At 54.7% G+C, this 26,635-nt stretch overlaps 1 protein-coding gene across 1 annotated transcript; it reads left to right on the forward strand.

Annotated features, from left to right (window-relative positions):
* Window positions 1-752: 752 nt before the first annotated feature.
* On the forward strand, window positions 753-9,429 carry LOC144610213 (uncharacterized). Its single transcript, XM_078428798.1, has 6 exons — window positions 753-945; window positions 1,861-1,926; window positions 3,468-3,598; window positions 4,129-4,323; window positions 5,607-5,713; window positions 7,242-9,429. Exons 1-6 carry the CDS (start codon window positions 801-803, stop codon window positions 9,343-9,345), a joined length of 2,748 nt encoding a protein of 915 aa, XP_078284924.1. The 5' UTR covers window positions 753-800; the 3' UTR covers window positions 9,346-9,429.
* The last annotated feature ends 17,206 nt before the right edge of the window (window positions 9,430-26,635 follow it).

The raw sequence follows: 26,635 nt of genomic DNA on the forward strand, positions 1-26,635 counted from the left end.
CATGTGTCCAGATGGCACTGACCCATGTGTCTGGTGGGCACTGACCCATGTGTCCAGAGGGCACTGACCCATGTGTCCAGTGGGCACTGACCCATGTGTCCTTTGGGCACTGACCCATGTGTCCTGTGGGCACTGACCCATGTGTCCTGTGGGCACTGACCCATGTGTCTGGTTGGGCACTGACCCATGTGTCCTGTGGGCACTGACCCATGTGTCCTGTGGGCACTGACCCTGTGTCCAGTGGGCACTGACTCATGTGTCCAGTGGGCACTGACCCTGTGTTCTGTGGGCACTGACCCATGTGTCCCAGTGGGCACTGACCCCTGTGTCCTGTGGGCATTGACCCATGTGTCCTGTGGGGCACTGACCCTGTGTCGGGTTGGGACTGACCCATGTGTCCGGTGGGCACTGACCCTGTGTCCAGTGGGCACTGACCCTGTGTCTGGCCGGGCACTGACCCTGTGTCCTGTGGGCACTGACCCATGTGTCCTGTGGGCACTGACCCTGTGTCCTGTGGGCACTGACCCTGTGTCCTGTGGGCACTGACCCTGTGTCCTGTGGGCGCTGACCCATGTGTCCTGTGGGCACTGACCCTGTGTCCTGTGGGCACTGACCCATGTGTCCTGTGGGCACTGACCCCTGTGTCCTGTGGGCACTGACCCCTGTGTCCTGTGGGCACTGACCCTGTGTCCAGTGGGCACTGACCCTGTGTCCAGTGGGCACTGACCCTGTGTCTGTCCTGGCAGGGGTCGCCGCTGTGCCGCGCTGACCTGAAGGCGGCGAGCATCGGGACGTGCGACATGACGGTGGTCATCTCTTCCAATCGCATCAACTTCGGGGAGAAGAGTCTGCAGGACAAGGAGTGCATCCTGGCCACACTCAACCTCAAGGCCATGCTCTTCGAAGAGAGCAACGACACGCACGACCTTTCCGCCAAGCCCAAAGGTACCCGAAACCACCCCACCCCACCCCTCCACATCCCCACCCCCACCCCCACCCCATCCCCAGCCCCACCCAATCCCACCCCAGCCCACCCCTCCCAACCCCACCCCATCCCCATACAACCCCCACCCCCACCCCACCCCATCCCCAGCCCACCCCTCCCCATCCCACCCCTCCCAACCCCACCACATCCCCACCCCACCCCATCCCCAGCCCACCCCATCCCACCACCAGCCCACCTCTCCCAACCCCACCCCATCCCATCCCATCCCCATACAACCCCCACCCCCACCCCATCACATCCCCATCCCATCCCCAACCCATCCCACTCCCACCCCATCCCACCACCAGCCCACCCCTCCCAACCCCACCCCATCCCATCCCATCCCCATACAACCCCCACCCCCACCTCACCCCCACCTCACCCCATCACATCCCCACCCCATCCCACCCCTCCCCATCCCACCCCTCCCAACCCCACCACATCCCCACCCCATCCCCAGCCCACCCCAACCCCACCCCATCCGCAGCCCACCCCCACCCCCCACCCCACCCACATCCCACTCCATCCCATCCCAGCCCCCCCCCCACATCCCCACTCATCCCATCCCCAGCCCACCCCCACCCCACCACATCCCACTCCATCCCATCCCCAGCCCACCTCATCCCATCCCATCCCCATACAACCCCCACCCCCACCACACCCTATCCTTCCTCAACGCCACCCCACCCCACCGCATTCCACCCCCACCCCATCCCCAATCCCACCCCACCCCTCCCAACTCCATCCACACCCCACCCCCACCCCAGGGGCGGGGGGCTGTGGGAGGGGCGGGGGTGAGGGGGCGTTGCACTGAGGGAGGGGTGCACTGCAGGAGGTGTTACTGCAGTTGACTGACTCTGCTGTTTGCATTGTAGATGAAAGTGCCTCCGCGATCGATAACAACAAGCAATACTACAGGATCCCTGTCATCACCGCGCTGGGTAAGGATGGCCTTGACCTGGCTCCTGCCCCCACAACCTCCACCGGTCACTGAGACCTCAGCAAGGCCACAACATAATCAAGGACCAGTCGCACCCCGGCCGGCCACTCCCTCTTCTCCCCTCTCCCATCGGGCAAAAGGTACAGAAGGTTAAAACTGAGATGAGAACCATCTTTTTCACTCACCCAGAGGGCAGTGGAGGCCAATTCACTGGATGAATTTAAAAGAGATTTAGATAGAGCTCTAGGGGCTAGCGGAATCATGGGATATGGGGAGAAGGCAGGCACGGGTTACTGATTGTGGATGATCAGCCATGATCACAATGAATGGCGGTGCTGGCTCGAAGGGCTGAATGGGCCTCCTTCTGCAACCTATTTTCTATGTTTTTAGAAGTGTGAAAACTCACACCCCAGATTCAGGGAGTCAGGTTTTTCCCCGGCTGTTATCAGGCAACTGAACCATCCCACCACAACCAGAGAGCAGTGCTGGACTACTATCTACCTCTCTGGAGACCCTCGGACTATCCTTGATCGGACTTTGCTGGCTTTACCTTGCACTAAACGTTATTCCTTTATCATGTATCTGTACACTGTAAATGGCTCGATTGTAATCATGAACTGTCTTTCTGCTGGCTGGTTAGCACGCAGCAAAAGCTTTTTACTGTACCTCGGTACACGGGACAATAAACTAAACTGAACTGAACACCTCCCCAGCGCAATGTGTGGCCTGGGGAGGGGAGGGGAGAGGGTGCTTTCAAGAGAGAGCTAGATAGAGCTCTTAAAGATAGGGGATATGGGGAGAGGGCAGGAACGGGGTACTGATTGTGAATGATCAGCCATGATCACATTGAATGGCGGTGCTGGCTCGAAAGGCCGAATGGCCTCCTCCTGCACCTATTGTCTATTGTGAATGATCAGCCATGATCACATTGAATGGCGGTGTTGGCTCGAAGGGCCGAATGGCCTCCTCCTGCACCTATTGTCTATTGTGAATGATCAGCCATGATCACATTGAATGGCGGTGCTGGCTCGAAGGGCCGAATGGCCTCCTCCTGCACCTATTGTCTATTGTGAATGATCAGCCATGATCACATTGAATGGCGGTGCTGGCTCGAAGGGCCGAATGGCCTCCTCCTGCACCTATTGTCTATTGTGAATGATCAGCCATGATCACATTGAATGGCGGTGCTGGCTCGAAGGGCCGAATGGCCTCCTCCTGCACCTATTGTCTATTGTGAATGATCAGCCATGATCACATTGAATGGCGGTGCTGGCTCGAAGGGCCGAATGGCCTCCTCCTGCACCTATTGTCTATTGTGAATGATCAGCCATGATCACATTGAATGGCGGTGCTGGCTCGAAGGGCCGAATGACCTACTCCTGCACCAATTGTCTATTGTCTATTGTCTTATCAGCCATGATTGAATGGCGGAGTAGACTTGATGGGCCGAATGGCCTAAGTCTAACGCTATTCCTTGTGACCCTCCCGATGATCCTCTCCCTCCCCCCCTGCCACTCCCTGACCCTTTGTCTTTTGCTGCAGTTCACCAGTCAAACGTGTACTTCCTGGACCAAGAGGACAGGGACGAGCCCGACACGGACCTCTACCTCACACAACCCTACGCCAGTGGATGCGTGTTTGCCTTCAGCATCCTGAATTCCCTCATGTGTACCGTGAGTTGCCACCTCGGGGCTTGCCAACTCCCCTCACTCCCAAACAAAGATACTAGAGGAACAAGATGGACCACTCCCCGTTGGAGTGTAGTACGCAACGTCCGCCATTTAGTAAGCAAAACCCCGCCGTTCGCTCTGCCTCTCGCAGTGTGATCAGTGTTTCGGGGGAACAGTATGTGTGATGACGCCATTGAAATGCAGAATATATCTCGTCTATCGATTCACAGATTGTTGTTGTTTTTCTTTTTAAATGTTTCTGCAAGTTTCCGCCTACTAAAATGGCCGCCGTGACGTACTACGGTTTTTAGGGTCGAGTGGTCCTTCTTGCTCCTCTAGTATCTTTGCTCCCCAATTAGGGACAAAGGGTGACGTCGCCGCCCCCGCGCCCCACGTGGCCTCACGCAAGCCAGCGGGAGCACGTGGGCGCTGGCTTGCGTGAGGTCACGTGGGGCGTGGGGGGCGGCACCGTTTGTCCCGTATTTGGGAGTGGGGAAGTTGGCAACCCCTACCTCTCTTCCCCCCCCCCCCAGACCTACTTCAACGACAACATCCTGATGCTGATCCGGATGCTGGTGACGGGCGGTGCCACCCCGGAGCTGGACGAGCAGCTGGCGGATGAGGACGCGCTGCGGGGCAGCGTCCACGCCCAGGACAACGTGGACCAGCGCAACCGCTGCAAGCTGGCCCGCATCACGCTGTGCGACCCGCGCTTCAGCCAGTTCGCCGTGGGTCACCGCACGGGGGCACGAGGGGGGGGGGGGGATGGAGTGGGGGTGGTGAAAGGTGAAGGGGAGGGTGTGGGGGGGAGATGGAATGGGGGAGGGGGGTGTGGGGAGAGGGCGAGGGGAGATGGAATGGGGGGTGAGGGGTGGTGTGGGGGAGAGGGGGAGGGGATGTGGGGAGAGGGGGGTAGGGAAGGGGGCGGGGGGGAGATGGAGTGGGGTTGGGGGCGGTGAAGGGGGAGGGTGTGGGGGAGAGGGGAGTAGGGTGGGGGATGGTGGGGAGGAAGGGGAGGGTGTGGGGGGGAGGTGGGGAGATGGAGTGAGGGTGGGGGGGTGATGGAGAGTTTGGGGCAGTGGAGGTGGGGCTGTACATCACGAGGTGCTGGGGGAGGGGTGGGGGGAAGGGGAGGGTGAGGGGTGAGTGGGGGAAATGGAGTGTGGGTGAGGGTGTGTGTGGGGGAGGAGAGTGGGGGAGGGGTGTGGGTGAGGGGGGCGGGGGGAGATGGAGTGAGGGTGAGGGGGGTGATGGAGAGTTTGGGGCAGTGGGGGTGGGGCTGTACATCACGAGGTGCTGGGGGAGGGGTGGGGGGAAGGGGAGGGTGAGGGGGTGAGTGGGGGGGTGTGGGGGGGGGGCGGGGGGAGATGGAGTGAGGGTGAGGGGGAGTGATAGAGAGTTTGGGGCAGTGGAGGTGGGGCTGTACATCACGAGGTGCTGGGGGAGGGGTGGGGGGAAGGGGAAGGTGAGGGGTGAGTGGGGGGGTGTGGGGGAAATGGAGTGTGGGTGAGGGTGTGTGTGGGGGAGGAGAGTGGGGGAGGGGTGTGGGTGAGGGGGCGGGGGGAGATGGAGTGAGGGTGAGGGGGGGTGATGGAGAGTTTGGGGCAGTGGGGGTGGGGCAGTACGTCACGAGGTGCTGGGGGAGGGGTGGGGGGAAGGGGAGGGTGAGTGGGGGGGTGTGGGGGAAATGGAGTGTGGGGGAGGGGTGTGGGTGAGGGGGCGGGGAGAGATGGAGTGAGGGTGAGGGGGGTGATGGAGAGTTTGGGGCAGTGGGGGTGGGGCAGTACGTCACGAGGTGCTGGGGGTGGGGTGGTGTGGGAGAGGAGGGTGAGGGGTGTGTGGGAGAGTGGGGGAGGGGGGATGGAGTGAGGGTGAGGGGGGTGGTGGAGAGTTTGGGGCAGTGGGGGTGGGGCAGTACGTCACGAGGTGCTGGGGGTGGGGTGTGGTGCGGTGGGGTGGGGGTGGGGGGACAGATGTCTCTCTGCTCTGACAGCTTCCTCTGTGTCTGCAGAATGGCGGCAAGTATGGCGACTTGTTCTCCAAGGGGTTGCGGGAGTACGGGATACTCTGCTTTGGAGTATTCCGTCTGCAAGATCCCAACAAACAGTCCAAGAAGCGGTGAGCTGATGGTCATCTCCTCGCCCCCGCGTCCCAGCATCAACCAACCAACCACACCAACCTCAGCCAAAGGCCACTCGGCCCCTCCAGCCCGTTCCACAGCCTGATCTCTCTTTCCCTCTCAACCCCTTTCTCCCCGTCTCAGATACAGTACAAGTATATAACAGTCGTTGAGTTTAGTGGGGGGACTAGAGGAGGTTTACGAGAACAATCCCAGGAATGAGTGGGTTAATCTATGATGAGCGTTGGTCGGCACTGGGCCTGTACTCGCTGGAGTTTAGAAGGATGAGGGGGGGGACCTCATTGAAACTTACCGAATATTGAGCGGCCTGGATAGAGTGGATGTGGAAAGGATGTTTTCACTAGTGGGAAAGTGTAGGACCAGAGGGCACAGCCTCAGAATTAAAGGACGTACTTTTAGGAAGGAGATGAGGAGGAATTTCTTTAGTCAGAGGGTGGTGAATCATATGAAATGTGGCTGTGGAGGCCAGGTCAGTGGATATTTTGAAGGCAGAGATAGATAGATTGTTGGTTAGTGCGGGTGTCAGAGGTTAAGGGGAGAAGGCAGGAGAATGGGGTTAGGAAAGAGAGATAGATCAGCCATGATCAGAATGGTGGAGCAGACTCGATGGGCCGAATGGCCTAATTCTGCTCCTATCACTTACAACTTTAGTAGTAGCTCACTGAGACAGTGTACAGCGTTCCCAGTTTGGGGCCATTTTCAAGTCGCAGTTGTTGTAAGTGCAGGGATCTTGATCTGACCATGAGGGTCTGTTGTTGTCCTGGTGACGTTGCAGGGTCGGCCTGGACAAGTGTAGCCGTGGTGTGTCACGCTCCCGGCCTCTTGGACCGGCAGGGCCTCCAGTGGCTTGCTCACCCATCCACGCCCTCACTCCCTCCCCCCCTCCCTCCACCGGCCTGCTCAGCACGACATCCTAAGTCTTGCACTGACCTCTTTGCCATCTGCTGACCCATGCTGGGGTAACTCAGCGGGACAGGCAACATCCCGGGATTGAATGGTGGTGATGGCTCGAAGGGCCGAATGGCCTCCTCCTGCACCTATTGTCTATTGTCTATTGAGAGAAGGAATGGGTAGGGTCGCCAACGGTCCCATATTAGCCGGGACATCCCGTATTTTGGGCTAAATTGGTTTGTCCCGTACGGGACCGCCCTTGTCCCATATTAGTAGGGTTGCCAACTATCTCACTCCCAAATAAGGGGCAAAGGGTGACATCACCGCCCCGCGCCCCACATGACCTCACCCAGCCAGCGGTCACGTGCTCCCGCTCCACCAATGGCGGAAGCTGGCTGGGTGAGGTCACGTGGGGCGCGGGACGGTGACGTCACCTTGTCCCGTATTTGGGAGCGAGATAGTTGGCAACCCTAGGAATGGGTGACGTTTCGGGTCGAGACCCTTCTTCTCCCGAGATGCTGCCTGAGTTACTCCAGCATTTTGTGTCGGCCTTTGATTTAACCCAGCGCCTGCGTTTTTTTTTCTCTCCCACACACTCTTTGCCGTCTGCTTTAGGTTTGTCATTACGAATCCCCCGGCCTCCTTTGAGCTGAATGTGATGGACTTTATCATGTGCACCGTTCCCTTCTACGACGTGGAGACCATGTCCACCAACCCCTACTGCCAGATGAACTACTCCTCCAAGTTCATCCCGCTGGAGACCGTGGCCAAGAGCTCCTTCACCGCCATGAAGCCGGTCACCTTAGACCGCAGCATCTACAGCCACGACTATACCGAGCAACCCCGCCTGAAAATGGAGAAGGAATTAGCCGAGAAGCGAGTTTCCACCGGCTCCGTGGAGATCAAGCAGAAGAAGTTGGAATACGTCCACGAGAGGTTGAAGTCAATCGGCGCGCACCCCGGCCCCAAGGAGGGCCCCATGACCGCCCTGTTGACCACTGTTCACACCTACATCGATGAACTCAAAGCCAAGATGGAGCCCTTGAGCTCGAAATCCAAGGAAGAGTTGGTGGTGCCAGTCAAATTGAGAGAAGATCTGGACTTCGTGGAGCCTTCCAAGCAGAGATCCACCGAGGAATTTAGCAGAATGTCCCTATCCTCCCCTGACCACCCGGCCATCATCACACCTGCAACAGCTGGAGCTACAACTCTTGGAACAGCTGGAACTGGAGCTACAACACCTGGAGCAGCTGGAACTAGAGCTACAACACTTGGAGCAGCTGGAACTGGACTAACAACACCTGGAGCAGCTGGAACTGGAGCTACAACACCTGGAGCTACAACACCTGTGATAGCTGGAACTAGAGCTCCAACACCTGCAACTACAGCATCTGGAACAGCTGGAGCTACAACTCTTGGAACCGCTGTAAGATTTACAGATTCAACAGCTGGAACAGCTGTAGCACCTGGAACAGATGTAAAACCTGAAGCCACAACATCTGGAACAGTTGGAGACACAACATCTGGAACAACTGTGAAAGCTGAAACAACAACAGCTGGAGCTGGAACAGCTGGAAAACCTGAAGCTACAACACCTGGAACAGGTGGAACTGTAACATCTGGAACCACATTAAAACCTGGGGTGGCAACACCTGGAACAGCTGGAGCTGCAACACCTGGAACAGCTGTAAAACTTGTAACTACAACACCTGGAACAGTTGCGAAACCTGTAACTACAACACCTGGAACAGCTGTAAAACCTGGAGCTACAACACTTGGAACAGATGTGAAACCTGTAACTACAACACCTGGAACAGCTGTAAAACCTGTTACTACAACACCTGGAACAGATGTGAAACCTGTAACTACAACACCTGGAACAGCTGTTAAACCTGTAACTACAACACCTGGAACAGCTGTAAAACCTGGAGCTACAACACCTGGAACAGATGTGAAACCTGTAACTACGACACCTGGAACAGTTGGAGCTGCAACACCTGGAACAGCTGTAAAACCTGTAACTACAACACCTGGAACAGCTGTAAAACCTGTAACTACAACACCTGGAACAGATGTGAAACCTGTAACTACAACACCTGGAACAGCTGTAAAACCTGTAACTACAACACCTGGAACAGCTGTAAAACCTGGAGCTACAACACCTGGAACAGATGTGAAACCTGTAACTACGACACTTGGAACAGCTGGAGCTGCAACACCTGGAACAGCTGTAAAACCTGTAACTACAACACCTGGAACAGCTGTAAAACCTGTAACTACAACACCTGGAACAGATGTGAAACCTGTAACTACAACACCTGGAACAGCTGTAAAACCTGTAACTACAACACCTGGAACAGCTGTAAAACCTGGAGCTACAACACCTGGAACAGATGTGAAACCTGTAACTACGACACTTGGAACAGCTGGAGCTGCAACAGCTGTAAAACCTGTAACTACAACACCTGGAACAGCTATAAAACCTGTAACTACAACACCTGGAACGGCTGTAAAACCTGGAGCTACAACACCTGGAACTACAACACCTGGAACAGATGTAAAACCTGGAGCTACAACACCTGGAACAGCTGGAGCTGCAACACCTGGAGCTGCAACACCTGGAACATCTGTAGAACCTGGAGCCGCAACATCGAAGGCCAAAGTTGAGAGGCAGGCAGAGGAACCAAATCCGGATGCCAAACCTGACGTCTCGAAATGATTCGGTCCCGTGTAGGTCCACAGTAGTAGTGGGCCGTGATATATTGTGACCAATCTATATTCCTTGCAGAAGTTATCAATAAAGTGCCCCTTTTTACCCTGTGGTCTGACTGTTCCCATCACCTCTGCCTACGGTTGCCAACTTCCTCGCTCCAAAATACGGGACAAAGGGTGACGTCACCGCCCCGCGCCCCACGTGACCTCACCCAGCCAGCGGAAGCCATTGGTGGAGCGGGAGCACGTGGCCGCTGGCTGGGTGAGGTCACGTGGGGCGCGGGGCGGTCACCCCTTGTCCCGTATTTGGGAGCAAGGAAGTTGGCAACCCCTACAAATACGGGACAAGGGCAGTCCCCCGTAAGGGACAAACCAGTTTAGCCCAAAATACGGGATGATCCCGGCTAACATGGGACAGTTGGCAACACAACCTCTGCCTGTGTCCAGGGTTTACACAGGGAGATGCCCGAGGTGCTAAAGGGAGACGTCCTGTTGGCTGGGAGAAGCTGGCACCATTAGGACTGACGGAAGGGTCTCGACCTGAAACGTCGCCCATTCCTTCTCTCCCGAGATGCTGCCTGTCCCGCTGAGTTGCTCCAGCTTTTTGAGTCTATCTTCGGTTTGAACCAGTGTCTGCAGTTCCTTCCTACCCAGACTATACCCGGCTCTCACCCTCTCCTGGGCTGGGCTGTCCCACTGGGCCAAAGCACCAAGAATTGTGGATGCAGCCCAGACCATCACACAAACCAACCTCCCTTCCATCAACTCCATTTATACCTCATGCTGCCTGAGTCTGTGTGTGTGAGTGTGTGTGTACATGTGTCAGTGAGTCAGTGCGTGAGTGTGTTTCTCAGCGTGAGTTTGTGTGTCTGAGTATGTATGTCCGCGTGTGTCGGTGAGACTGTGTGTGTCTGTTTATGTATGTGTGTCCATCAGTGCGTAAGTGTGTGTGTTAGAGTGTGTGTGTACGTTTGTCAGTCAGTGCGTGAGTGTGTATGTCAGAGTGTGTGTGTCAGTGTGTGTGTGTCAGTGTGTGTCAGAGTGTGTGTGTTTATCAGTCAGTGTGCGTGTGTATGTCAGAGTGTGTGTCAGAGTGTGTGTGTCAGTGTGTGTGTGTCAGTGTCAGTGTGTGTCAGAGTGTGTATGTTTATCAGTCAGTGTGTGTGTGTGTGCGTGCGTGTGTGTCAGAGTGTGTGTCAGAGTGTGTGTGTGTGCGTCAGTGTGAGTGTGTGTGTCAGTGTGTGTGCGTCAGTGTGAGTGTGTCAGTGTGTGTGTCAAGGTGTGTGTGTGTCAGTGTGTGTGTGCGTCAGGGTGTGTGTGTGTGTCAATGTGTGTGTGTCTGAGTGTGTCAATGTGCGTGTGCGCGTGCGTGTGTGTGTCTGTGAGTGTGTGTGAGAGTGTGTGTGTGTGTGTGAGTGTGTCCCCTGGAGCAGGTGCCTGACATGCTGGTGATGGTGACCGGCTCCCATCTCATTACCGGGAGTGCCGACCCGGCTGTGACCAGCCATTAATCAGAGTGCCGTCAGGAAGAGGGCAGGGATTGTACACCGCGCTCTCTGATCAAGCTCTCCAGCCGGCCACAAGCTGACAGGTCCACCGCTGGCTGTCACCGTGGGACTTGCTGAAACTTTTTAGTTCCGTTTAACTCATTGTCACGTGTACCGAGGTACAGGGAAAAGCTTTTGTTGCGCGTTAACCAGTCAGCAGAAAGACAACACATGATTACAATCGAGCACTAAGTGGATGCCCTCTCTACTAGACACCTCCGATCAGCTCACAAGGATGCCCCTGACCATCAGTGACCGCCCCCCCCCATTAATCCTCCAGCCCCCTGCCATTCTGAACGTAGAGATTCCCAGAGATACAAGCCTTCTCCTTCCACAGCTGAGACCCCCCCCCACAGTTCCCGTCTTAGAAACATAGACAGTAAGTGCAGGAGTAGGCCATTCGGCCCTTCGAGCCAGCACCGCCATTCAATATGATCATGGCCGATCATCCAAAATCAGTACCCAGTTCCTGTTTTCTCCCCATATCCCTTGATTCCGTTAGCCCTAAGAACTATAGCTAACTCTCTCTTGAATACATCCAGTGAATTGGCCTCCACTGCCTTCTGTGGCAGAGAATTCCACTACTAAAATAAAGTAATTAACAGTTAGCTTAGTGAGGCCCAGCGCAAATTGGAGGAACAGCATCTCATATTTCACTTGGGCAGTTTACACCCCAGTGGTATGAACATTGACTTCTCTTAACTTTAGATAGCTCCTATGTTCCTCCCTTTCCCCTCCCCCCTTCCCAATTCTCCCACTAGTCTTCCTGTCTCCGACTACATCCTATCTTTGTCCCACCCACCTCCCCTGACATCAGTCTGAAGAAGGGTCCAGACCCGAAATGTCACCCATTCCTTCTCTCCCGAGATGCTGTCTGACCCGCTGAGTTACTCCAGCATTTTGTGTCTACCTTCGATTTGAACCAGCATCTGCAGTTCTTTCCTACACAATGATCCTTGATCTCCATCCCCTTTGTCCTGTTTTCACACCTTACACTTCCGTATCTATGTATCTACCCCTCCCCTGACATCAGTCAGAAGAAGGGTCTCGACCCGAAACGTCACCCATTCCTTCTCTCCTGAGATGCTGCCTGACCTGCTGAGTTACTCCAGCATTTTGTGATACCTAGCTTATTTGTTCTGTAATGTTCCATATCCCGGTGCAGACTTGGCTAGGAAGATTCAGAAATTGTATTTAGTCCTCTCCACTTGTTGCCTCACTGGGGAATCTCCTGAAATGGATAGGACAGGTTTAGAGGGATGTGGGCCAACGTGTGGGCGGGTGGGATGAGTGTAGATGAGGCATCTCAGCGCAATAGATGGGCATCATAATCAGCATAGACAAAGGGCCTGTTTCTGTGCTGTGTGCCTCCAGTTCTCTCCCCCCCCCCCCCCCCCCCCCCCCGTTGGGCTGTGGAGATTAAATTAATCACCTCAAGGGGGAATTAGATGAGTTTGGGGAACTGGGTATCTGGTGCTGGCTCTGGAGAGGGTCCAGAGGAGGTTTACATGGATGATCCCAGGAATGATTGGGTTAATATACAATGAGCGTTTGTCGGCACTGGGCCTGTACTCGCTGGAGTTTAGCAGGATGAGGGGGGACCTCATTGAAACACACAGAGTAGTGAAAGGCCTGGATAGAGTGGATGTGGAGAAGATGTTTCCACTAGTGGGAGAGTCTAGGACCACGTTCACAACCTCAGAATGAAAGGACATACTTTTAGGAAGGAGATGGAGAGGAATTTCTTTAGTCAGAGGGTGGTGGATCATAGGATTTGTGGCTGTGAAGGCCAGGTCAATGGATATTTTTAAGGCAGAGATAGATAGATTCTTGATCAGTGCGGGGTGTCAGAGGGTAGGGGAGAAGGCAGGAAAATGGGGTTAGGAGAGAGATTGATCAGAATGGTGGAGCAGATGATGGGCTGAATGGCCTAATTCTGCTCCTATCACTTACAACGTTAGTAGTAGCTCACTGAGGACAGTGTACAACGTCGCCAGTTTGGGGCCATTTTCAAGTCACAGTTGTAAGTGCAGGGATCTTGATCTGACCATGAGGGTCTGTTGTTGTCCTGGTGACACAGAAGGCTGGGGAGGCCATCAATGGATATTTATAAGGCAGAGATATATTCTTGATCAGTGCGGGTGTCAGGGGTTATGGGGAGAAGGCAGGAGAATGGGGTTGGGAGGGAGAGATAGATCAGCCATGGTTGAATGGCGGAGTAGACTTGATGGACCGAATGGCCTAATTCTGCCTGTATGTGCCCAGGACAGAGGTTAGCAGTGAGCGGGTGATGGGGTAGGCTGGAGGGGCCGAGTGTCCTGCTGTTGCTACTTCCCCATCCTGTGTTGCCCCCGGCAAGGCCGGCTTCCACCGGCTCTCCCCTCCCTCCCTCCCCTCCCTCCCTCCCCTCCCTACCCTCCTCTCTTTAAAAAAAAAAGTCAAAATAGACTTTATCCAAGTAAAAATAAATACAGGAACTGTGCAGAAAATAATCCCTCCGACATTTTCGGAGGCTGTACATACATTCAGTTGAAGAAGGGTCTCGACCCGAAACATCACCCATTCCTTCTCTCCAGAGATGCTGCCCGACCCGCTGAGTTACTCCAGCACTTTGTGAAATAAATACCTTCGATTTGTACCAGCATCTGCAGTTATTTTCTTACATTCAATTGAAGACAGACACAAATTGCTGGAGTAACTCAGCGGGTCAGGCAGCATCTCTGGAGAGAAGGAATGGGTGACGTTTCGGGTCGAGACCCTTCTTCAGACTGACCCATTCCTTCTCTCCAGAGATGCTGCCTGTCCCGCTGAGTTACTCCAGCTATTTCTGTCTACCTTCAATTGAATGTAAGAAAATATGTAAGAAGTTCCTCCAGCGTTTTGTATCTATCTTCGGGTTTAAACCAGTATCTGCGGTTCCTTCCTACGTACATTCAATGCGCTGTTACACAAATTTGTTTACCACAAATCACCCTGTTTTACCCTCGCCACTCACGTGGGCCACTGGCATGAAATGTCTTCCCTTATTCTGAGGGATGACTCCAGCACACCCTGCCCCTCTCTCCCCTGCCCCCCTACTCTGCCCCCTGCTCCTCTCCCCTGCCCGCCCTCCCCTTCCCCTGCCCCCCTCACCTGCTCCCCTGCCCCCCTCCCCTGCCCCCCCTACTCTGCCCCCTGCTCCTCTCCCCTGCCCCCCTCCCCTGCCCCCCTCCCCTGCCCCCCCTACCTCTGCCCCCTGCTCCTCTCCCCTGCCCCCTCTCCTTCCCCTGCCCCCCTCACCTACTCCCCTGCCCCTCTCTCCCCTGCCCCCCTACTCTGCCCCCCTGCCCCCCTCCCCTTCCCTGCCCCCCTCACCTGCTCCCCTGCCCCTCTCTCCCCTGCCCCCCCTACTCTGCCCCCTGCCCCTCTCCCCCTGCCCCCCCCCTCCCCTCCCCCTGCCCCCCTCCCCTGCCCCCCTCCCCTGCTCCCCAAGGTCCACCAGTGAGAGGATCCTCTCTGACCAGACTGTGCCTCCTTGCCCGCTCCACTCCGCTCTGACTGACCTTGTCTCCCCCCCCCCCCCCACCCCAGCTCATCCATCTCCCCTGCCTTGCCGAGAGCTCACACTGCGAGATTAATTGCTCCACTCACCCCTCATCCATCACACTTCGCCGAGATTGTTTTGACATCCAGTTAATTTGTGCCCGATGATTTATCAAATTCTTATTACTGCGCTCAGAAGGGCCCCATTTATAATGTTGATTCATGTTAATGACGGGCAGCGAATGCGGCTCGAATGTTAATGAGGGCCTGGCCATCGCTGCCGTGACACCCACCCTCTCTGCCTCCCTCCCTGCGCCTCCCTCCCTCTCTGCCTTCCTCCCTCCCACCCTCCCTCTCCCTCCCCTCCCCTGCGCCCTCCCTCCCTCTCTGCCTCCCTCCCTGCGCCTCCCTCCCTCTCTGCCTCCCTCCCTCGCCCTCGCTCCCTCTCCCTCGCTCCCTCCCTCCCTCCCTCCCTTCCTCCCTCCCTCTCTTCTCTCTCTCCTCCCTCTCTCTCTCCCTCCCTCCCTCCCTCGCTCCCTCTCCCTCTCTCCCTCTCCCTCTCTCTCCCCTCCCTCCCCACCCCTCCCTCGCTCCCCCCCTCCTCCCTCTCTCTCTCTCCCTCCCTCCCTCCCTCGCTCCCTCTCCTCGCTCCCTCTCTCCCTCCCTCCCTCTCTCCCTCCCCCCCTCCTTCCCTCTTCTCTCCCTCCCTCCCTCTCTCCCACCCTCCCTCTCTCCCTCCCTCCCACCCTCACTCCCTCCCTCCCTCCCTCGCTCCCCCCTCCCTCCCTCCCTCTCTCCCTCCCCCTCCCCTCTCCCTCCCCCTCCCCTCTCCCTCCCCCTCCCTCCTTCCCTCTCTCTCCCTCCCTCCCTCCCTCCCGCCCCCTCTCTCTCCCTCCCACCCTCCCCTCTCTCCTCCCTCCCTCCCACCCTCCCTGTCTCCCCTCCCTGCCTTCAGCGGGAAATAAATGCCTCCGCACACCAGCACCGTGACTCTCTCTCTGCAACAGAGACCGTCCCCTGACACAAGGCGGCAACTTTTCCTCAGCCAAGCACCACAGTAAAGGAGGAACTCAGCCCAGAAGACACACAAACGCTGCAGTAACTCAGCGGGTCAGGCAGCATCTCTGGAGAGAAGGAATGGGTGACGTTTCGGGTCGAGACCCTTCTTCACACTGATGTCAGGGGAGGGGGTAGATACATAGATAAAAGACAATAATAGACAATAGGTGCAGGAGGAGGCCATTCGGCCCTTCGAGCCAGTACCCGCCATTCAATGTGATCATGGCTGATCATTCTCAATCGGTACCGCCCGTTCCTACCTTCTCCCCATACCCCCCTGACTCCGCTATCCTTAAGGAGCTCTATCCAGCTCTCTCTTGAATGCATTCAGAGAATTGGCCTCCACTGCCCTCTGAGGCAGAGAATTCCACAGGTTTACAACTCTCTGACCGAAGTGTAAGGAAGTGAAAGGTGTGAAAACAGGACAAAGGGGGATGAAGTTCAAGGAAAATTAGAATAGATCATTGTGTAGAAGGTATGGGGAGAAGGCAGGAACGGGGTACTGATTGAGAATGATCAGCCATGATCACATTGAATGGTGGTGCTGGCTCGAAGGGCCGAATGGCCTCCTCCTGCACCTATTGTCTATTGTAGGAAAGAACTGCAGATGCTGGTTTTAAATCGAAGGTAGACACAGAAAGCTGGAGTAACTCAGCGGGACAGGCAGCATCTCAGGAGAGAAGGAATGGGTGACGTTTCGGGTCGAGACCCTTCAGACTGAGAGTCAGGGGAGAGGGAGTCTAGAACAGACACCAAAATGCTGGAGTAACTCAGCGGGACAGGCAGCATCTCAGGAGAGAAGGAATGGGTGACGTTTCGGGTCGAGACCGTTCTTCGGACTCACTAGAGATATGAAAGGGTGAGGTGTGGAAATGACAGATCAAAGCAGAAGCTGTTCAGGAATTGTGGAATGGTTCATTGTTGGCTGAAGGTGACAAGGAGACATATAATCAGTAATATTTAATCAGGAGGACAGTGGAACGAGTCGGGGAACTAGTGTGGGAGAGGGACAAACCAACATCTGCAGGGCCATCCTACACCACAGGAACTGGGCAGGTCAGGCAGCATCTGTGGAGGGAAATGGCAGACCATGTTTGGATCGGGACCGTCAGAATGATTGAGTGGAAGAGGGGGAGACAGAGCTTGGAGAGGGAGGTAGGAGTGGGCCAAAGCCTGGCAGGGTTTTAGTTTTAGAGATACAGCATGGAAACAGGCCCTTCGGCCCACCGGGTCCGTGTTGACCATTGTCCACCTGTTGACTAGTTGTACACCACACACTAGGGACCAATTTTCCCCTCAACCCAGTCGTACTGAGAGAGCGCCGCGCTGTGGTAGGGGCGGGGTTAGAGAGACCCTCGCTGTGGGAGGGGGCTGGGGTGAGAGAGCGCCGCGCTGTGGTAGGGGCGGGGTTAGAGAGACCTCGCTGTGGGAGGGGCTGGGGTGAGGGAGCGCCGCGCTGTGGGAGGGGCGGTGGCGTTAGAGAGACCCTCGCTGTGGGAGGGGGCTGGGGTGAGGGAGCGCCGCGCTGTGGGAGGGGCGGGGTTAGAGAGATCCTCGCTGTGGGAGGGGCTGGGGTGAGGGAGAGGGGGGGCTGGGGTGAGGGAGCGCCGCGCTGTGGGAGGGGCGGGGTTAGAGAGATCCTCGCTGTGGGTGGGGGGGGGGTGAGGGAGCGCCGCTCACACTTTTAATGCCCTGCCCATGTCATTGATGAGGGAGCCGCGCAGCAGAGGGAAGGTTGTGGGTTCAGCAGAGTGGGGCAGCTGCCATCAGCTAGCACCTTGAACAGCAACCAAGGGCCCACCAAGTTATAGGAAAGACTAGACCAAGTGGACCCGTTGGGCCCAACCCTCTCCTACATTGGTGCAACACCCTCTCCTCCCCCTCCCTCCTCCCCTCTCCCACCCCCCCTCCCCCCTCCCTCCTCCCCTCTCCCACCCCCCTCCCTTCCCCCTCTCCCCTCTCCCCCTCCTTCCTCCTCCCCATCTCCCACCCACCTCCCCTCCCTCCCCCATCCACTCCCTCCCCCCTCCTTCCACCTCCACGCCCCAGCCCTTCCTCCCTCCACCCCCTCCCCTCCTCCCTCCGCCCCCCCTCCCCTACTCCCTCCTCCCCCTCCCCACCCCCCCTACTCCATCCCCCTCAACCACCCCATACCCTCCACCCCCCCCTCCCCCCTCCCTAGAAGATAGATTTGAAACTTTAAAATGTGATTAACTTAAAAAAATTCACACAGATTTCAATGAAACTTCTTCCATTAGCACCAAAGGGACGACGGTGAATAAGTTGGGCCTAAAATTGTCGCGCTATCCTGTACCATTTGGGCTGTAGTGGGCCGAAGGGCCTGTTTCCCCAGCCCGATTCTCTAAACTAAATTAAACTAAATTGAACTGAACTTTCCTCATCCGCTTAAGAAAACCCATCTCTTGGCTCCCAGCCTCGGCATGGCAGGGGAATGATTAATGGGATCAAGTTGCAGGTAATTATGAAATTAGTTTCTTTTCTCTAATGCTTCAGTAATGTTGTTAAAAGGGTGATGAGAGAAGCAGGTTGGCAATTATTCGTGCATTGATCCGTTCTCAGCGCAAGTGTTAAAGCAGAGTGAGACTCGGCCCTGATTCAGAGAGAGCCCCCGACCGAAACATCAGTGTTCACTGTTAACCCTAACCTGACCACTGCCACGCTGTTTAAGAAAATAACTGCAGATACTGGTACAAATCGAAGGTATTTATTTCACAAAATGCTGTGGTACTCAGCAGGTCAGGCAGCATCTCAGGAGAGAAAGAATGGGTGACGTTTCGGGTCGATTTTCGGGTCAGGCAGCATCTCAGGAGAGAAGGAATGGGTGATGTTTCGGGTCGAGACCCTTCTCTCCTGAGATGCTGCCTGACCTGCTGAGTTACTCCAGCATTTCGTGAAATAAAAACCTGGTTTAGTTTAGTTTAGTTCAGAGATACAGCTCTAGAGAGAAGCACACTGACCTGGAGAACACTCAAGGGAAAGCTTTTCACTGTACCTCGGTTAGGGTTGCCAACTCCCTCGCTCCCAAATATGGGACGAGGTGACGCCACCCTTGGTCCCTTATTTGGGAGCGAGGAAGTTGGCAACCCTACTAATACGGGACAAGGACTGTCCCCCCGTACGGGACAAACCAATTTAGCCCAAAATACGGGATGTCCCGGCTAACAAGGGACAGTTGGCAACCCTAACCTCGGTACACGTGACAGTAAACTAAACTGAGATGAAACGTGTCCATCAGCCTCCGCAGTCCAACATGACGTGCTGGAACAGACAGCAATATTTACACAGAAGATGGACGTGCCAAGAAAATGTCCCAGAGGATCTCCACACTCCATGAGTCAGTGTTGAAGGGAGGTCAGGACCATACAGGGAGGCCCAGAGCCAATTGGAGGAACAGCACCTTATATTTTGCTTGGGCAGCTTACACCCCCAGCAGTATGAACATTGACTTCTCTAACTTCAAGTAACCCTTGCTTTCCCTCTCTCTCTCTCTCTCCGTCCCTCCCCCATCCTAGTTCTCCAACCAGTCTGACTGTCCCCTGATTATATTTTATCTCTAAGCCTCCTTGTCACCTTCTCAGAAGCTAATGGTGATCTACTCTACACTTTCTTGAACTGCATCCCCTTTGATATCTCGTTCTCACACCTTGCCCTTCCTTATCTCTGTGACTTCCTCTCCCCTGACCTCATTCAGTGAAGAAGGGTCCTCGATCCCGAAACGTCACCCCATTCCCACTCTCCAGAGATGCTGCCTGATCCGCTGAGTTACTCCAGCATTTTGTATAGGAAGGAACTGCAGATGCTGGTTTACACCAAAGATAGACACAAAATGCTGGAGTAACTCAGCGGGACAGGCAGCATCTCTTCCCCACTCTCATTCTCACTGCCCCACTGAGTCACTCCAACATTTAGAGTCTATTTTCGGCACTTAAATGAATACTTGAGTCTGTCCCAAATAGATTTTTTTTTTAGATTTAGAGATACAGCGCGGAAACAGGCCCTCTCTCGGCCCACCGGGTCCGTGCCGCCCAGCGATCCCCGCACATTAACACTATCCTACAACCCACTAGGGACAATTTTTACATTTGCCCAGCAAATTAACCTACATACCTGTACGTCTTTGGAGTGTGGGAGAAAAACGAAGATCCTCGGAGGAAAACTCACGCAGGTCACGGGGGAGAACGTACAAAACTCCGTACAGACGGCGCCCGTAGTCAGGATCGAACCTGAGTCTCCGGCGCTGCATTCGCTGTAAGGCGGCAACTCTAACCGCTGCGCCACCGTGCCGCCCTAAGCTGGTGCTGGAGGAACTCAGCGGGACTGGCGACAACTCTCCCAAAATCTCTTATACTCTGTCTCCCTCAATTCCTCTCTCTCTCTCCACCCTCCCCATCTCTCTCTCTCTCTCTCTGTCCTTCGCTTCCTCTCCCCTTCCTCTCTCGGTTGGGTCATTATAGTCGGGGCAAGAGCCAAGAGCGTTTTATTGTCATCTGCACCCGGGCTAGAACAATGAGATTGCTCCTCGTTGTAGATTAATAGGCCCATTAACGCAATAACACAAGAAATAAATATACAATGCATTATCCACTGTTCCAGGTAAAGTAGACCATGAGAGGAAAAAACAAAGTGCTGGAGGAACTCAGCAGGTCAGGCAGCATCTGTTGAGGGGAAACAGATGGACAGTGCTTTGGGTCGGACCTTTAAGAAACATAGAAACATAGATGCAGGAGTAGGCCATTCAGCCTTTCGAGCCAGCACCGCCATTCAATATCGTTCATGGCTAATCATCCAAAATCAGTACCCCCATTCCTGCTTTTTCCCCCATTATCCCTTGATTCCTTTAGCCCTCAGAGCTAAATCTAACTCTCTCTTGTCCCGCTGAGTTACTAACTCGCTCTTGAAAACATCCAGTGAATTATCATATCATATCATATATATACAGCCGGAAACAGGCCTTTTCGGCCCCTCCAAGTCCGTGCCGCCCAGCGATCCCCGTACATTAACACTATCCTACACCCACTAGGGACAATTTTTACATTTACCCAGCCAATTAACCTCCATACCTGTACGTCTTTGGAGTGTGGGAGGAAACCGAAGATCTCGGAGAAAAACCCACGCAGGTCACGGGGAGAACGTACAAACTCCTTACAGTGCAGCACCCGTAGTCAGGATCGAACCTGAGTCTCCGGCGCTGCATTCGCTGTGAAGCAGCAACTCTACCGCTGCGCTACCGTGCCGTGGCCTGCACTGCCTTGTAGCAATAGCTCCTAATCCAGGCAGCTATTGAGACTCCAATACCTAGAGGCTCCAATACCCTGACTCTCAGTCTGAAGAGGGGTCTCGACCCGAAACGTCAACCACTCCTTCCCTCCAGGGATGCTGCCTGTCCCGCTGAGTTACTCCAGCTTTCTGTGTCTGTCTTCACAATACTCCAACTGCAGTCTGACCAAAGTGTTGTGGGTTTCATAAGGTCATAAGTGATATAAGTGACATAAGTGATATAGGTCATAAGGGGGTTTCATAAGTTCATAAGTGATCGGGGGCAGAATTAGGCCACTCGGCCCATCAAGTCTACTCCGCATGCAATCACGGCTGATATATCTCTCCCTCCCAACCCCATTCTCCTGCCTTCTCCCCATAACCTCTGACACCCGTAGTAATCAAGAATCTATCTATCTCTGCATTAGAAGTCTCCGTTGCGTAGTAGTCAGCTTTGGGTCAGGCACGTGTGCAGACTGTACTGGGGGACCTTGATGTCTTGACGCCTCTTGCAGGACGAGGCTGTGTCCCAACGTACTGGTGTCCTCTCTCCTTTCATTTCCCACAAGAAGCAAGTTGATTTAATCCCACTGCCACAATAGCAAATGACCTGTCCACAGACAAATGAGTTGGACAAGATTTATATTTGGCAACCCTTTCCGCAGGATGAGTTGGCTTGGAGCTTGCCTCTGCATCTGTTATTCATCACGTCAACTGAAGGGTCAGTCAGTACTCGTGTTGTCGCGGGTAATTTCTTTTCTATGAGGCTCCGTGACGAGGCTAATCTATAAGTGCCGATTGCGTTCACTTAACGCGGGAGGAGGGAGGACTGGGCTGAATCGATCACCAGCTGTGGTGTTTGGATCCATGTCCTGCACCTCCTCTGTGTGGCAAACCTGGACACCGAGACTCAGAACGCCGAACCCAAGGCCCACCCAGCCGAACCCAAGGCCCCACCCAGCCGAACCCAAGGCCCACCCAGCCGAACCCAAGGCCCCACCCAGCCGAACCCAAGGCCCCACCCAGCCGAACCCCAAGGCCCACCCAGCCGAACCCAAGGCCCACCCAGCCGAACCCAAGGCCCACCCAGCCGAACCCAAGGCTCACCCAGCCGAACCCAAGGCCCACCCAGCCGAACCAAGGCCCACCCAGCCGAACCCAAGGCCCACCCAGCCGAACCCAAGGCCCACCCAGCCGAACCCAAGGCCCACCCAGCCGAACCCAAGGCCCACCCAGCCGAACCCAAGGCCCATCCAGCCGAACCCAAGGCCCACCCAGCCGAACCCAAGGCCCACCCAGCCGAACCCAAGGCCCACCCAGCCGAACCCAAGGCCCACCCAGCCGAACCCAAGGCCCACCCAGCCGAACCCAAGGCCCCACCCGGCCGAAACCCAAGGCCCACCCGGCCGAACCCAAGGCCCACACGGCCGAACCCAAGGCCCACCCGGCCGAACCCAAGGCCCACCCGGCCGAACCCAAGGCCCACCCGGCCGAACCCAAGACCCACCCAGCCGAACCCAAGGCTCAAGACTGTTTCATTGTCGTGTGTCCCAGATAGAACAATGAAATCCTTACTTGCTGCAGCACAACACAATATGTAAATATAGTGCACTGTAAACAATATAATAAACAAGACAGAAAAGTTCAGTGCGTGTATATATATATATATATATATATATATATATATACACACACACACACTCCACAAATACACACACACATACATATGTGTTTATGCTTTATTCTTAATTGTTAACTGTATGTTTGCGTTGTCATATGTGAACGGAGCACCAAGGCACATTCCTTGGATATGCACATACTTGGCCAATAAACTTATTCATTATGATTATCAATATATATACATATATATATATATATACACACACACACACACACACACAGTAGGTAGACACACAATGCTGGAGTAACTCAGCAGGTCAGGCAGCCTCTCAGGAGGGAAGGAATGGGTGATGTTTCGGGTCGAGACCCTTCTTCTGACTGAGTGTCAGGGGGAAAGGGAAACGAGAGATACAGACGGTGTTGTAGAGAAATATAGAACAAGTAATGATAATGAAGGATACAGGCCATTCTTAGCTGTGGGCTGGGAGAGAACGAGTTACAGACAATGAGGTCATCAAGACGACTTTGAGTCTGAAGAAGGGTCTCGACCCGAAACGTCATCCATTCCTTCTTTCCACAGATGCTGCCTGACCCGCTGAGTTACTCCAGCACTCTGTGAAATGTCACCTATCCATGTTCTCCACAGATTGCTGCCTGTCCCGCTGAGTTACTCCAGCACTCTGTGAAACGTCACCTATCCATGTTCTCCACAGACGCTGCCTGACCCGCTGAGTTACTCCAGCACTCTGTGAAACGTCACCCTATCCATGTTCTCCACAGATGCTGCCTGACCCGCTGAGTTACCCCAGCTGTGTCTAAGACGACTTTGAAGCTGGAACGACCACGATGGGGGAGGGGGCGGGAAGAGTTGAATGCTGAGGAGTTGAGATCATAAGTTCATTAGTGATAGGAGCAGAATTAGGCCATTCAGCCCATCAGGTCTGCTCCGACAGTCAATCATGGCTGATCTATCTCTCACTCCTAACCCCATTCTCCTGCCTTCTCCTCATAACCCCTGACACCCACACTGATCAAGACAAGACAAAGGTCAGGGAGGGAGCTGTGCCCTTGGCATGCTGAGCGGTGGCCCCGGGCTGGCGTTGGAGTGACCTGCGTCTCCCAACTTGGGCGGAGGTTGAGGCAGAGAAAGACATTCAGACGGCAGACCGTGCAGACAGGGTAGAGCTTTGGTCTGAAGAAGGGTTTCAACCAATTCACTGGATGACTTTAAAAGAGAGTTAGATAGAGCTCTAGGGGCTAGCGGAGTCAGGGGGTATGGGGAGAAGGCAGGCACGGGTTACTGATTGTGGATGATCAGCCATGATCACAATGAATGGCGGTGCTGGCTCGAAGGGCCAAAAGGCCTCCTCCTGCACCATATTTTCTATGCTTCTATGTTAATCCAAAATGTCATCTATTTTTTCTCGTCCATTATAGTGTTTACAGTGTACTATGTTTACATATTGTGTTGTGCGGCAGCCATTGGTGGAACGGGAGCACGTGGCCGCTGGCTGGGTGAGGTCACGTGGGGGCGTGGGGCGGTGACGTCACCCTTTGTCCCGCATTTGGGAGCGAGGAAGTTGGCAACCACTAGCTCCCTGTAAAACCCTGTGCGGTTTAAAGCTGGAAATGGCGGCGCGCCTTGCAGCCGAGATGATCAATCACCTCTTCAAAGCCAGACATGATAAGAGCAAAAATCACGGCTGGGGAAAAATACTTCCACAAACTCAGCCCCGTATCTGCAGTGGGAAAATTGGGCTCATAAATCAAAGTGGCTTGTTGCAGTCAGGCCCAGTCTAACTGCGCCAGCGTTTGCTGTTTCTCCTCAGTGCTCAGCCAAGGTAATTTAACAAATGCCAACTGAACAAATATCTTGTCTTTCCCCGTGACTGTGAGAGTGGAAACAGAGAACACTTCATTAAATTGACACACCTGGATCGTCCCTTGTGATAATACCAAGGTCTGATCAGGTGAGGGAGTAGGTTTCCCATCTTTCTTTCCTTCCCCAGCTTCGAGTAAATTTGTTCTGGTAACGAGCAGTCCCCAGGTTCCATTCCCCCACTTTGTACACAACGGTCCCGTGTGGGAACGGGAGGGGGGAGTTACAGAAAGTGTTTAGCAACCGGGAGACCACGTAGGTCAGGCGGACTGAGCGGAGGGGGTTCGGCGAAACGATCGCCGAGAGCCGGCGCTTGGTCTCGGGCGGTATATAACCATATCGCTGTCCAGACCTGGAACAGCGGATACGTTAACTGAGGTTGGAGGAGGTGCAAGTGAACCTCTGCCTCACCTAAAAGGGCTGTCGGGGTCCTTGGACGGAGTCCGAGGGAGGAGAGACGGGGACAGGTGTTGCATCTCCTGCGGTTGCAGGGGTAGGCACCCGGGGAGGGGGGGTGGTTTGGGTGGGAAGGGACGAGTTTACCAGGGAGTTGCGGAGGGAACGGTCTCAGCTGAATGCGGAAAGGGGAGGAGATGGGAAGATGTGGCCAGTGGTGGGATCCCGTGGAGGTGGGGAAAATGCCACTGGATCTGGGTCAGTTCCCCAACACCAACACACCCATGGGTTCAACCTATCGTCCCAGCAGTCAGTTAATTGGCTTCTGTAAACTGTGTGGGATAGTGCCGGTAGGCGGGTGATTGGTGTTCGGGTGCTGACTCGATGGGCTGAAGGCCTGTTTTCCACATTGTATCTGTAAACTAAACTAAACTCACCGTGAAGGACTCGCGCTCACGGTCTGAAGAAGGGTCTCAGACCCGAAACGTCACCCATTCCTTCTCTCCAGAGATGCTGCCTGTCCTGCTGAGTTACTCCAGCATTTTGTGTCTATCTTTGGTTTAAACCAGCATCTGCAGGTCCTTCCTAATATATAAATTCACCCTTCGGACAGAAGACACCGGGTGGGGGGGGGGAGGAACTTTAACCCAGAGTGTGAGACGCACTTCGGAGGGAGCAGTTGGAAGCTGACGCGATGTCGGGGGACAGATGAGTTGCCAGTAAGAATGAGAGGGGTGCAGGCTGGGGTAAAGCAGAGGGGCTAGCAGGGGTAAAAAGGGGCAAACGGTATGTTCAATATTATCTAACGCAGTGAATGCATTCGGCTAAACTGGGATTTAAATTGGCAATTAAATTCAAATCCTGCCAGCCAGGGTATTATCTGTGATAATTTGTATGCTCTGCGAGAGGGCAGGATTAAAACACAAATTTACAACAATTGGAAGAGATTAGATTCACCGAACACTCGACAACACATGGAAATGAGAAGTTAAAGAACAGTAATCAGTTGATGACAAGTGATATTTCCCACCCACAGGGCTGTCTGCTGCTCAATTAATCTTCCCCGCTTCAGCCTGGCAGCGCGCACGTTTAGACTTCTCCCCATTTCGCTCGTTCGTGGATACGTTTTCATGTACGGCTGGTGGAGCTGCTGCCTCACAGTGGCCAGAGACCCCGGTTCGATCCTGACCTCGGCTGCCGCCTGTACTAGGGTCGCCAACCGTCCCGTATTAGCCGGGGTCAACCCGTATTTTGGGCTAAATTGGTTTTGCCGCCCTTGTCCCGTATTAGTAGGGTTGCCAACTTCCTCGCTCCCAAATACGGGACAAAGGGTGAGGTCACGCCCCACGTGACACTCACCCAGCCAGCGGCCACGTGCTCCCGCTCCGCCAATGCTGATTTAAACCGAAGATAGACACAAATAGCTGGAGTAACTCAGTGGGACTGGCAGCATCTCTGGAGAGAAGGAATGGGTGATGCTTTTGGTCGAGACGGTCTTTATGCTGAAGCATGAACTCTCTCTTTCTTCACAGATGCTGCTGCCCTGCTGAGTGTTTCTGGCATTTCTCCCTTTTCTTCAAGATTTCCAGCACCTGAAGAACAGTTCCGACCTGAATTGTCACCCATCCATGTTCTCCAGAGATGCTGCCTGACCCGCTAAGTTACTCCAGCACTCTGTGAAACGTCACCTATCCATGTTCTCCAGAGATGCTGCCTGACCCGCTGAGTTACTCCAGCACTCTGTGAAACGTCACCTATCCGTGTTCTCCACAGATGCTGCCCTGACCCGCTAAGTTACTCCAGCACTCTGTGAAACTTCACCCATCCATGTTCTCCAGAGATGCTGCCTGACCCGCTGAGTTACTCCAGCACTCTGTGAAACTTCACCCATCCATGTTCTCCAGAGATGCTGCCTGACCCGCTGAGTTATTCCAGCACATTGTGTCTTTCTCGTGTGTGGGACTGAGAGCAGTTACAGTTTCAATTTCAGTTTTAGT

Source organism: Rhinoraja longicauda, chromosome 36, assembly GCF_053455715.1.
Source record: "Rhinoraja longicauda isolate Sanriku21f chromosome 36, sRhiLon1.1, whole genome shotgun sequence".
In the NCBI taxonomy this organism is placed as follows: domain Eukaryota; kingdom Metazoa; phylum Chordata; class Chondrichthyes; order Rajiformes; family Arhynchobatidae; genus Rhinoraja; species Rhinoraja longicauda.